Below are 14245 nucleotides of genomic sequence, written 5' to 3'. Positions count from 1 at the left end.
CTCTATCTCCTGCCATGTTTGGCCACTGGAGGAGACCAGGGAAAACGGAGAGATGTGGAAACTTATGATCCCTATTACATCATCGTTGTTACTGTAATGTAACATTTATTTTACTTGGTTTAGCCACCTTGACATGTTGAGAGATACCTGACGGGGGAAAATTGTACGTAGCCTACATTTAAGCATGGTTTTAATTAATACGCTCAAATGATAAAATGAATAGTACACCTGTATGCATATTATCTGTTCTGAAATACTGAGATGGGAGACAAAGTTCTGAGTTAAATAAAACACAATAAATAAATGCTACTTAAGTAGATTTCTGGGGTATCTGTACTTTACTTGACTATTTATATTTTTGACAACTTTTACATCACTACATTCCTTAAGAAAATAATGTACTTTTTACTGCATACATTTTCCGACACCCAAAAGTACATGTTACATTTTGAATGCTTAGCAGGACAGGATACTTGTCTTATTCACACACTTATCAAGAGAACACCCTTGGTCATCCCTATTTCCACTGATCTGGCGGACTATTTTAGCAATTACATTTACTTTTGATACTTAACTATATTTAAAACCAAATACTTTTAGACTTTTACTCAAGTAGTATTTTACTGGGTGACTTTCACTTTTACTTGAGTCATTTTTTATTAAGGTATCTTTACTTTTACTCAAGTATGAGAATTGTATACGTTTTCCACCATTTGAGTAAGATATTTAGGAGCCTCCTTTTGGACATGACTGATGACATCCATTGAGATTCAGAGGTCCTGTGTCAGGTAGCTAGCTGCCTTTTCTGATCAGTCTGCTCTGTAGCTCTAGTTGATTATGTACAGTACGGACACAGCAGTCGGATTGTGAGAGGCGGAGAGAGATAACGAATATTGGGAAAGACAATTCACAAAATGTATTGCATGGTGGGAAATGTAGGTTAGTTCGACCTACGTAGCCTATTGGCCTCAAAGTTTACTAACAGATAGGCAAAATCGATACACACGGAATCTTTAAATGCTTGCAAAAGCCACACTGTAGATGTATGTTAAATTAAAACATGTCCGCTCCTTTGTGAGATACAGCACCCAATCACTTTCCATGGCTTTATGGTGAGTGACGTAATGGACACCAACTCCCAGCGTCCTTTGAGAAGTACACGGATTTAATGAACAGTTCGTTGAGGCATAGACCTGTCTTGGTAGTTGTAGTTTCCGTACTAACACTATTTCCTTGTAGCTTTCATGAGGTGGATTCTGCTCAGCAGAGGGAAGTAGATATGAAAATAGTGCCCAGGTAACTCTGTTTAAATATTTATTCTACTTTAATAATCGTTTTACTACACTAGAGTATAGGCCTGCCGTAATTCAAGCCCTCCAGTGCGTCAACTTCGCCTGTTGCGTGCGCTATTGTAATGCAAATGTAAATACCGCAATGGTCGTTTTACTGTAGACCAGAGGTCAGTTTTATGTCACAAAACAACCTCACTGTAGCCTATACATGATTACATGACGTTGATTGTTACATCGACGTTAATGTCGCAAATAGGCACGCGCGCCTTTGAAAAACAATTGTCAACATCTGAACAAAAATTACGAATGTGAAAAGCTACACCTCTGCTTACAGGATGGCTTCAACTTGATTATGTCTGTCGCCAGGTATATTTCTTGTCTAGTCCAGAAAAATCTAATTGCTACAATTTTTCGAAACTTGGTCGCAGCGAAATGACACTAGAGACGCGACATTATTGTATAAGAAATTGCACTGGCAGAAGTTGAAAGAGGTTATACAGCAAGAGGGAGGGCGACATTGTTGTTTGTTGACATCCGGTATGGCTACAATGTAACAACGCCTGTGGTCTACTCGCGGGAAACTACTAGGCTACATGGGTAAAATAACCAATCCCGTAGGACTACTTGTAGACTACATTGGTGGGTGTGGGTTTGTTGTTTGTGGGGGACAGCATAATTTACGTAACCATAATTATGCGATATGATAACACTGTAATTTAGGCAATATTGCTATGAGTGTCCACAATCCCCAGGTAAATATGTGTGCCTTCTTCCTTTGTAACTTGAATATATAGGTCTTTCTGCTCCTCAAGACACTGTCCATGTGTTTTCCATATAACCTAGTAAAATATAAACTCATAATCCAACGCACAATACAATTGTATCAAGTTACTTTCTCAAGATTGAGATTATTAAATGTTTTTGTGTTGTAAAATACACTCTTTGCCCTCTACCCACAGGATTGTGTGAATTTATGGAAATATGTCCAAGAAAAGGGGCAGGTAAGTTGAATCACTTGTTGGTTATTTCACTGATATTCTTTTTATTTGACCTTTATTTAACTAGGCAAGTCAGTTAAGAACAAATTCTTATTTTCAATGACGGCCTAGGAACAGTGGGTTAACTGCCTGTTCAGGGGCAGAACGACAGATTTGTACCTTGTCAGCTCGGGGGTTTGAACTTGCAACCTTCCGGTTACTAGTCCAACGCTCTAACCACTAGGCTACCCTGTCGCCCCATTCCAGTACTGTTTTGTGTGTTTCCTGGTTTGCTTGAACCCGAACTTGCCCACTGGGCATACAATGGTTTAATTAACGTTGTTTCCACGTCATTTCAACAAAATTACGTTCAACCAACGTGGAATAGACTGTGAATTGACGTCTGTGCCCAGTGGGCTGAATTTATTTTACATTTACATTTGTCATTTTAGCAGACGCTCTTATCCATAGTGACTTAAATTTAGTGTAAAGATGGCTAAGTGAGACAACCCCATATCGCAATCATATTAAGTTTTACCTCAATATAGTTATCAGCAAAGTGCTAGTATGAAAAAAGTAATGGCACTAGCCAACAAAAGACAGGGCAACAACTGATTAAGACAAATAACTGATACTTAGCTACTCCTGGAGAGAGCAGAGGTCCTCTAGCTACAGATTACATTTTTTTTTATTAGAATCCCCATTAGCTGACGCCAATGGAGACAGCTAGTCTTACTGGGGTCTGACACATAACGAAAAAGACATTACAGACATAGATGAAGAGCCTATATTCTTCTCTCCCTACCCCTCAGAAAGCGTAGCAGCGGTGAGCTGAGTGAGAGTTCAGGTTCGTCTCTGTCATCGACACCGGACCCTAACAACCTGCTGAGCATGCGGATTGAGCACATCTGGAGGGAGAAGGGCAACCTGACCAAGTGGAAAGGCACAGTGCTGGAGCGCCTCACCGTCAACACCTCCCTCTACATGGTCAAATACGACGGATTCGACTGCGTCTATGGCATTGAGCTGTTCAAGGATGAGCGAGTGTCCAACCTCCAGGTTTTAACAGAGAAAGTCGGTGGGTTGGCTTGCTATTTGAGTATGTTGAAGCTTTTATTTAACCAGGTTGATCACGAGTAGGGCTATGGCGGTCACTAAATTTAGTCAGCCGGTGATTGTCAAGCAAATAACTTCCGATCTCACGGTAATTGACCGTTAATGAACATAAACACATTTAGCCTCTCCTGTCTTCCACACGTAGTCTACAAGCCACCGCTGGAGAACTTTAAAACATCTATATTATAGAAAGTCTAATAAATCCCTGTAATATAGCCTACACCTTCACAATAAATCCATTATTTATTTTAGAATGGTCTAAAGTAACATGGTATGAAGAAATTTAGTCAGAAGAACAGAACAGCATACTCGTGAGTTGTCCTTATGTTAGGTCCTGATCTGGCAAAAAAATTTAATGTATACAGAAATTGGCTATTTAGGAAAAAATAATCTGATGAAACCCTTTGAAGTATACAGCTTACCGGGTTGCATCTTCCAAGCTTTGGAGATACAATTTACAACCAGGAATACAATTTTTTTGTAAATTGCCATTTTTTTAAATATTTTTTTAAAATCCAGAATAGTTCCTGTTTTCTTTGCAACATTTTAGCAAACAGTATAGCTCTCAAATCATCATATACAGTACAATAAAATGTGCACTTCATTCTCAACCTCCCAAATCCCAGATAGTACATAGTCGCTCTTCTTCATCAATGGCATTGAACCGACGTACTTCAAATTGTCAGAGGCAGTATCCTGGTTCTTTTGGTTTTTGGTTAGGTGAGAGGTGACATAAGGTCATAGATCGTAGCTGCTTTTGATCTGGTTGTAAGTTCAGAGTTTTGGTTTAGCCATATGTCCGTTTACCAATTTTCATTGTAGCTAAGGGTTAACTTGTGTTTGATCATACTGCATCCTAACTTGATTCTAAAGTGTTGTAGATCAGCTTCCTTAAATATGGCATAGGTTCTGTTGTCCAAGGGTAGTTGTGTGTTTTATCCCAGTTGAAATACATTTTTGTTATTCTGTCCACTGGAATATTGATATGGTTGTTCCATAACCTAATAATTTCACCCCTCTTGTCTTATTTCACAGAGCTCCCAACCCATGTCTCCTTGAATAGCAAGGCTTGGAGCAAACTTACACACTCCCAGAAAACATTGTATGGCTCTATTCTGAATAGTCTGCTGTTTTGGATTCTATAAAACCCCTGATTCCAGCAGCATAGTTCAGTATAGGACACAGATGAACTATAGAGCCGCGAATATGTACAATAGCCCAGGCCTTTACAGACTTTCAGTGTACTTACGAAAGACCCCTACATGCTATCTGCAGAATCTAGTACATACTTTATACCCTCTTTAAAGGGCATACATTCATCAAAAGGAAACCAATATGAGTTAGTGTTTTTTAGGAGCATTGCTTCAAAAGAGAATATGAAAACTTCTTACTGTCTCATTAATCATTCATCTCCATTTGGTACACCAGAGATTGACTGTGTTCTGCATACATTGCAAATCAAACTCGCTTTCTGCAATGAGAACAATATCATCCGGGTACAATGGTAAAAGACAAAATAGAGTCTGCAGTAACCTAGTAGACTTTAGGACTTCATTTGGTAACTCTGCTATTCTTATGGCTTTTCTTATTTTGCTTTCTCAACAGCCTTCCTAACTTCCTCCAAAGTCAATTCAGGAGCACGTTTGAGGTGTATCCAGCCCTATTCATCTCAATTTCCAACCAATTCTTTAAGTTACATGTATAATTTATAATTAATCATCAAACACAGATGGAATATTATTGCCTGTAAATAGGTTAACAAAATCCTTCTCCCAGTTATCTAATACAGAATTCTTCTTATGTTCAAGTTGATAATTTTCTAGAACTTAGCTTGTTGTCAAAGATATGTTGACACTGTTTAAACTCTTCCCTTAAACCTCTTCTCATTGATTGGTCGTTACATTTTAGAAACATATTTTCTGCAACACTCATTACAAACCATAAATGACTTAACTCTTTATTCCAGTAACGGTTTACCAATTTCTTGAGGTCTCAGGCTTGGATGATACTGATTTTAACAGGTAAACACTTTTCCATTGCATCATGTAGTACATCACAGAACCGGCCATACCACTGATCAATATTATATTGTGTTTTCTGGCAAGCTTCCAGGTTATCAATAAGGTCCATAAGAACAGTACAGCACATGTCAGATGAAAGAAAATGATCAGCTAGGTTTCTAGGCCTTCTTTTGGTCTGATTTGCACTTTGATAAGCCTACATCACCTTCCTCCCCAGTATAGTTTCAGAAACAACAATGAAGGATCAGGCCTCCAATCAGGCCAATACACTCAGGACCTTTACTTTCCACAAGCTCAGTTGAGGTAATCACATTTAACTCCACACATGAATTCAGACAGTCATGAGGTGTTATAATATAGTCGACGACTGCTTTTCACTTTGTTGACAAAATTATCATTTTGTGGTGATAATCTACCGTCTAGAATGCAGAATTTGGAATCCTTTTGAGAACTCATGCCTATTTAAACCTGTCTAAAGCAACTTTAGGTGCAATAACATCAATGTCAATTAAACAATCTTTCAGATCACAGATACGACTGTTCAGGTCACCGAATATATACAGTATCTTCAGAAAGTATTCATACCCCTTGACTTATTCCACATTTTGTGTTATAGGCTGAATTCAAAATGTATTAAATATGAATTTTTCTCACCCATCTACCTCACAATGACAACATGAAAACATGTTTTAAAACATTTTGCCAATGTACTGAAAATGAAATACCTAATTTACATAAGTATTCACACCCCTGAGTCAATACAATCACACCCCTGAGTCAATACAATCACCTTTGGCAGCGATTCTTTCTGGGTAAGTCTCTAAGAGCTTTGCACACCTGGATTGTACAATATTTGCCCATTTTTTTTATTTTTTGAAATTCTTCAAGATCAGTCAAATTGGTTGTTGGTCATTGCCAGACAGCCATTTTTAAGTCTTGCCATAGATTTTCAAGCTGGTTTAAGTCAAAACTGTAACTCTGCCACAAATTACCATTCAATATCGTCTTAGTAAGCACCTACGGTATATATTTGGCCTTGTGTTTTAGGTTATTGTCCTGCTGAAAGGTGAATTTGTCTCATAGTGTCTGTTGGAAAGCAGACTGAACCAGGTTTTTCTCTATGATTTTGCCTGTGCTTAGCTCTATTCTGTTTCTTTTTTATCCTAAGAAAAACTCCCTAGTCCTTGCCAATGACAAGCACATCCATAACATGATGCAGCCACCACCATGCTTGAAAATATTAAGAGGGTATTGTGTGTAGGCTCGTGGCACAAAACCCCAATTGAATCCATTTTAAATGCAGGCTGTAACACAAGAAATATTGGAAAAAGTCAAGGGTTGTGAACACTTTCAGTGTCCAGAGAATACACCTGCGCCAACAAGTGGAGAGTTCCCCTTGTAGAACCCTCCAGTGGTAAATAACAAGACAAAATAATGTTTTTTTATTTAACTAGACACACAGTGTTCAAATCTTACACCAATCTTTCCATCCATTGACTTGTCCACAATGTTCACTCTATATTGTTCAATTTGTTCCTAAAAAAAGTCAGATGCCACCTGAAGCTTTAGGGGCTCTTGCTCTTATATGAACGTTTCGGTTGTGTCCAAACCAAGAATAACCATCCAAGTCAATAGTGGAGACGCCAGACAAATGAGTTTCATTCAGATGAATAGTCAGGGTGTAGGGCCTGTAGTAGTAATGTTCTAAGAGTAGAATTTGAGGTCCATCCATTAACGTTCCAGTGAATTAAATACAATTGTTAAGCCAGGACATGCATGATCTGTTAGTCCCGGCGTCTGTGGTCGCCCTAGGGATCAGAAGAACTGCTTCATCATCCTCCCATTCCCCGAAATGTAGAAATCTTGGTTTTGAAGATTTTGATTATTCCATTTGAGTGGACCGATGATGCTTTAGCCGGAGGACATCCCCTTTATCTTTAATGTGACCTTCACGACTCCTGGTCCCCAGCCTCTTGCTCTCATTCTTTCCGTGGCCACCAACTCTGGCACCCTCGGTGACAGCTCCCCTCCTTTCCTGCCGTGTCTTTGTTGTCCTTGTAAGGTTACTATTATAGATGCGTCTGGGTCAAACTGTTTAGTTGGGTTCTTGTGTTACATTTTTGTCCTCGATACTGCCCATTCTTGAACTCAGGAGCGCTATATCCAGGTCAATATCTTCAGACTTATTTCGCTTTCTGCTCCAAATCAGTTTATGAGATTTTGATTTGATTTTCTATGACCAGCTTCTCCATGTTGTCACGAAGGCTGTCGACCTTGCTGTTTATTTGCTTTTCAAGAGTCGTTTGCATTGTGACCATTTTCGCATTGAGCATCTTCAATTATTCCATTATACCGTCAGTCTCGTTTTTGTCAAAGCGAATCTCCATCCGGGTTATTTCCTGCCTTAACGGTAGCGTAGCAGACGTCTCCCATATGGTTAAGATAGCCTGCTGAGTAATCAATGTAACTTTAGGAGGTTTAAAACCACGTATTTACATTTTGTTTTCAAAGTTTTGTCTCAGTTTGCTAAACACTGTTCACCAATTGGAAGTTCAGTCAGTCTATCTACAAAATACACAAGAGCTACTGTGTGTGCAGGTCTTTGCTCCAGACCAGAATGTACATAACAGATGAATTTTATCAAATCAAATGTATTTCTATAGCCCTTCGTACATCAGCTTATATCTCAAAGTGCTGTACAGAAACCCAGCCTAAAACCCCAAACAGCAAGCAATGCAGGTGTAGAAGCACTGTGGCTAGGAAAAACTCCCTAGAAAAGGCCAAAACCTAGGAAGAAACCTAGAGAGGAACCAGGCTATGTGGTGTGGCCAGTCCTCTTCTGGCTGTGCCGGGTGGAGATTATAACAGAACATGGCCAAGATGTTTCAATGTTTATAAATGACCAGTATGGTCAAATAATAATAATCACAGGCAGAACAGTTGAAATTGGAGCAGCAGCACGGCAAGGTGGACTGGGGACAGCAAGGAGTCATCATGTCAGGTAGTCCTGAGGCATGGTCCTAGGGCTCAGGTCTCCGAGAGAGAGAAAGAAAGAGAGAATTAGAGAGAGCATACTTAAATTCACACAGGACCCCGGATAGGACAGGAGAAGTACTCCAGATATAACAAACTGACCCTAGCCCCCCGACACAAACTACTGCAGCATAAATACTGGAGGCTGAGACAGGAGGGGTCAGGAGACACTGTGGCCACATCCGATGACACCCCCGGACAGGGCCAAACAGGAAGGATATAACCCCACCCACTTTGCCAAAGCACAGCCCCCACACCACTAGAGGGATATCTTCAACCACCAACTTACCATCCTGAGACAGGGCCGAGTATAGCCCACAAAGATCTCCGCCATGGCACAACCCAAGGGGTGGCGCCAACCCAGACAGGAAGATCACATCAGTGACTCAACCCACTCAAGTGACGCACCCCTCCTATGGACGGTATGAAAGAGCCCTAGTAAGCCAGTGACTCAGTCCCTGTAATAGGCTTAGAGGCAGAGAATCCCAGTGGAAAGAGGGGAACCGGCCAGGCAGAGACAGCAAGGGCGGTTCGTTGCTCCAGAGCCTTTCCATTCACCTTCACACTCAATCATATGACCCACTGAAGAGATGAGTCTTCAGTAAAGACTTAATTGTTGAGACCGAGTTTGCGTCTCTCACATGGGTAGGCAGACCATTCCATAAAAATGGAGCAATAGGACAAAGCCCTGCCTCCAGCTGTTTGCTTAGAAATTCTAGGGACAATTAGGAGGCCTGCGTCTTGTGACCGTAGCGTATGTGTAGGTATGTACGGCAGGAACAAATCAGAGAGATAGGTAGGAGCAAGCCCATGTAATGCTTTGTAGGTTAGTAGTAAAACCTTGAAATCAGCCCTTGCCTTGACGGGAAGCCAGGTCAGGGAGGCTAGCACTGGAGTAATATGATCAAATTTTGGGGTTCTAATCAGGATTCTAGCAGCCGTATTTAGCACGAACTGAAGTTTATTTAGTGCTTTATCCGGGTAGCCGGAAAGTAGAGCATTGCAGTAGTCTAACCTAGATTCATTTTCCGGAATCATTTTTGGACAGAAAGTTTCTGATTTTTGCAATGTAGATGGAAAAAAGCTGTCCTTGAAACAGTCTTGATATGTTCTTTAAAAGAGAGATCAGGTTCCAGTGTAACGCCGAGGTCCTTCACAGTTTTATTTGAGACGACTGTACAACCATTAAGATTAATTGTCAGATTCAACAGAAGATCTCTTTGTTTCTTGGGACCTAGAACAAGCATCTCTGTTTTGTCCGAGTTTAAAAGTAGAACGTTTGCAGCCTTCCACTTCCTTATGTCTGAAACACATGCTTCAAGACCTTAATGATTAGCATAATTGTATAGAAAAGCCTGTATAACCTTATCTCCCTTTACTCTCCTTATCCCCAAGTTAATGTCCTACCTCATCATGTGTAATTTCCCCTCATTGATAATTGTATTCTTCTTCCGTTACAGCAAACCACAACTCTGTGCAATATAATTGTACTCAATCCCATTATGAAACCTAGCACCTCGCTTCTACTGTATATGTGTCAATGTGGAAAGACTGTGTAGGATTGGACCTATACAGCTATCCATGCCATTCAGATCTACACAAGTGCTTAGGAGTGGTTTTGAAATTGAGTATTTGTGTTTCCATCTCTAGTCACCCCCCAAAGTACACAAAAAAGCAATGCTATTCCCTCTACCTTTCCCAACTTGGGGAACTATTTTAGTTGCCTGGTGGAATCTGCCTTGTCTTGCGAAAGCTCACATTCTGTTTAATTTTAAACCAAAAGTGAGCGCAGCATTCGGTCTGCTTAACCATGTTGCTACTTGATTTATTTTCAACACTATAAAATCTGTGGTTTACCCCTATAGTAAACAACAAGATCAAGGTGCCCCATGATGCGCCAGAGCTGGTGGGGAAGGCTGTGGAGCACCTGTTTGAGAAGGAGGACGGTGAGAAGAACGAGTGGCGGGGCATGGTGCTGTCTCGCGCCCCCATCATGACCAACTGGTACTACATCACCTATGAGAAGGACCCTGTGCTCTACATGTACCAGCTCTGGGACGACTATAAGGACGGAGACCTCCGCATCCTCCCTGAAGCAGGTAAGAGCTTTTATTTGTTTTGGGGTATTTGTTTTAATTTTCTTTGGTTGGAATCAGCTAATTCCCTAATCCTGTAAAAAGAGGGAAGGGCAATACAGAGAGACAGAAATGGAGAGAGATAATCGGTCCACTGATAAATCTGGAAACCTCATTTAACATAGTAATGGGGATGGTGGTCCTTTTGATTGTCAAGGGTACACTCATGTTGGTATAGCTCTACAGTATCTTATCTTCTTAAACTTCTTGGCGCACACATCCCGTTAGCGGGATCATTTTTGTCAACATCCGCTGAATTGCAGAGCGCCAAATTCAAATTAAATTACTCAAAATATTACATTTTCATTAAATCGCAAGTGCAATATAGCAAAACACAGCTTAGCTTGTTGTTAATCCACCTGGCGTGTCAGATTTCAAAAAAGCTTTACAGCAAAAGCTATCCAAGTGTTTATGTTAGGACATCTCTCTCAGCAGACAAAACATTACAAACAGCAAAGTAGATTGGTCAGAAAAGCAATAGAACAAATCACTTACCTTTGATGATCTTCGGATGTTTGCACTCACGAGACTCCCAGTTACACAATAAATGTTCCTTTAGTTCCATAATGATTATTTTTATACCCAAAATACCTCCATTTGGTTAGCGCGTTTTGTTCTGAAATCCACAGGCTCGAGCGGTCACGACGGGGCAGATGAAAATTCCAAATAGTATCCGTAAAGTTCGTAGAAACATGTCAAACATTTTTTAGAATCAATCCTCAGGTTGTTTATAATCGATAATATTTCAACCGGACCATAGCTTTTTCAATAGGAGAGAGAGAGAAAATGTCTGCTCCAAGCTGTTGCGCATGTGATCCTTCTCGCTCAGTTTCAGGCTTTTAATTCTGAAATATATGTCTATAAAGACTGTTCACACCATGTGGAAGCCATAGAGAAAGGAATCTGGTTGATATCCCTTTAAATGGAGGGAAGGCATGCAATGGAACAGAGACGTTTCAGGAAAACAGCACTTCCTGGTTGGATTTTCCTCAGGTTTTCGCCTGCAATATCAGTTCTGTTATACTCACAGACAATATGTTGACAGTTTTGGAAACTTTAGAGTGTTTTCTATCCTAATCTGACAATTATATGCATATTCTAGATTCTGGGCCCGAGAAATAGGCAGTTTCATTTGGGTGTGTTTTTCACCCAAACATCAAAATACTGCCCCCTACACTCAAGGTTTTAAGAAGGCATAGTACTGGAGTTTACTGTGTACAGCACTGAAGTTGGAATAGGGACATAGGAAGAGAACGACGTCGAGAGTACTATGACCACCTGTGGTGAAGTAATTGTTGTGAAGCTAAATGGAAGCCAGGTGACTGAAAGCATATGAAAAAGTAGGAGGTCATGTAAATATTGTGAGGCTACTGGGTGAAATAGACTTGAGTTTTTAATTGAGCATGAGAACTGGAACACACATACATACCTTATGCTCATTCCCTGTTCAGGATGTTATTGTAAAATAGAGTCTGTTCTCAATTACTTACCTGGTTAAATAAAGGCAAATAAATAGCTTAGCTTATGAGCAGGCTACCTGAATGAGGAGGAACTATTTGTTTTGGTATGTGAAGTAAAAGGGCAGACGACAGCATATGCAAATTCTCTTTTTTCATTCTCTCTGTTCTTTGTTCCTCATCTTATTATTTTCTTGTTTCCCAGAGAACAAACACCTACTGCCTGCAGACAGGAAGCCAGGCGAGGAGACCGAGAGCCTTGTGGGTAAGCAGGTGGAGTACGTCACGGATAAGGGCGTGAAAAGGACGGGGCTGGTTATCTACCAGGTTCCAGCCAAACCCTCTGTCTACTACATCAAATACGACGATGACTTCCACATCCACGTCTACGACCTGGTCAAAACCACCTAGAATACAACTCTACCCGGTCAAAGCCCCCTAGAAACGACTAGGACCCCCTGCCTCCGACCCTCACACCTGTACACTCATCTTAGGTTGAGGCCTATTTCAACTCAGTCAATTCAGGAAGAGAGTTGAAGTTCAGTATTCACCAAAGTCGAAATATTGGGAAACTTAATTCATTATTGGAATGTCAATCCATTTCCTGAATTGACTGGATTGAAATATAACTCTCTGCAACCATGACACTACCCTGCCATTATTGTGGACATATTCCCTGCCCTGTGTCTTGTCCAACGTCAGAAGTTTGCTAAAAGTTTGAACTCTGTGACTCATAGTGACTAGTGTTTTGTAAACGGTGCAAAGCTTGCATGTATTTCCTTTGCTTTTAAGAAACAAGTGATTAAGCAGTTATGTTTGATTTTGTTTGGCTAAGAATTACTAATTATAAATCACTCTGGATAAGAGCGTCTGCTAAATGACTAAAATATAAATGTAAGGAAGTAGATATTATCAATGAAAATGACCTATGTTGATGTTCAAATGTGTTGCTAGAATAAGTGCAATAAAAAAATGATTTAATAGAAATTATAAACAACTGCCAAGATTTGACTGCACATGTCTCAGAATAGCCAAACACCAGCTGAGGTCAAATTATTAGACGTACTAGTTTCACGAGTACAGAGAAGTCATGTTTATTTGAGCCAGACATTTAAATACTATTGGCTGTTACTGCAAGACATTTTGGATTATAATCTACCCTTAGTCATGGTTGAATAATCAAATATTTCTGTCACGTTAGAACGCTGTGAACGTAACTGTACTTGCTTTTGTAAATACCTGTATTGTGAGGCATTCTTGAAAATACTGCAAAGATGCTTTGGTATGATTTGCTGTTAAATAATGCATGATTTAGAGATTGCAGCAATTGTTGGTTCATTATTGTTTGTTTCATTATGGTGGGTAACCACCCCAGTTGGTAAAGCAGCACAATATATACAAAAAGACAGAAGGACAAATGGTTTCTCCATCATTTAATCCTCCCCCCTCCAACATTTTAAATAAACATTTAAAATCAAATCAAAGTTTATTAGTACAGAGATTAGCAGATGTTAAAGCAGGTGCTGCGACAAAACAAAATAAAAAATAAACAAGAAATTAAGAAACGAGCAATGTCAGAGTCCGGAATATTAATACAGGGTGTGTATAGACAATATCTACAATATACGGTGTAAGTACTAAAAGGGTATGTACAGCAGTAGTTGTATAGGATGAGCTATGTCAAGAATACAGTATCCCACTAGGCACAAATGTCAATTCAACGTCTTCCACATTGGTTCAATGTAATTTCATTGAAATAATGTAGAAACAACACCTAAAGTGGACATTGCTCTTGGCTGCATGGAGTCGCATTAACAGTAATCCCATGCAGCCTTGTTTACAAGTTTGAACACTGGAAGATGACATTTAATTTACACCTCGATTAGGATGATATAAGCTATATAGAAATAATTACGCTCTATTCTCGTTCTAAACTTCTAATGCAAGTGGGGCGGGTGTGGCTTCATGACAATGATGGCAAGAGCAGCTGCTCACCTATTTTACCCAATGCAGTTCCACCTCCAACACCGCCAAAACATCCGCTATGCGGGTGTCTGCTATCGCCAGTTAATGCTGGATCTGATTGAATCTAGGCCGGCTAGTGATGACTGTTTAACAGTCTGATGGCCTAGAGATAGAAGCTGCTTTTCAGACTCTTGGGGCCAGCTTTGATGTACCTGTGCTGTCTCTGCCTGCTAGATGGTCGCAGGGTGA

At 40.1% G+C, this 14245-nt stretch overlaps 1 protein-coding gene across 2 annotated transcripts; it reads left to right on the top strand.

The window, feature by feature from the left end:
- Positions 1-1141: 1141 nt before the first annotated feature.
- LOC118371275 (spindlin-1-like) lies at positions 1142-13599 on the top strand. Of its 2 annotated transcripts, none has more exons than XM_035756659.2 (5): positions 1142-1296; positions 2252-2293; positions 3082-3347; positions 10305-10538; positions 12237-13599. In XM_035756659.2, exons 2-5 carry the CDS (start codon positions 2274-2276, stop codon positions 12440-12442), a joined length of 726 nt encoding a protein of 241 aa, XP_035612552.1. In that variant the 5' UTR covers positions 1142-1296; positions 2252-2273; the 3' UTR covers positions 12443-13599. The 2 variants fall into 2 exon arrangements, with proteins under 2 accessions (XP_035612552.1, XP_035612553.1); XM_035756660.2 differs by lacking the exon at positions 1142-1296 and adding an exon at positions 1897-2044.
- Positions 13600-14245: the final 646 nt, after the last annotated feature.

This window comes from Oncorhynchus keta, chromosome 15, assembly GCF_023373465.1.
Source record: "Oncorhynchus keta strain PuntledgeMale-10-30-2019 chromosome 15, Oket_V2, whole genome shotgun sequence".
In the NCBI taxonomy this organism is placed as follows: domain Eukaryota; kingdom Metazoa; phylum Chordata; class Actinopteri; order Salmoniformes; family Salmonidae; genus Oncorhynchus; species Oncorhynchus keta.
Note: the sequence above shows the minus strand (reverse complement) of the source record. Positions and strands in the feature narration are given on the sequence as shown.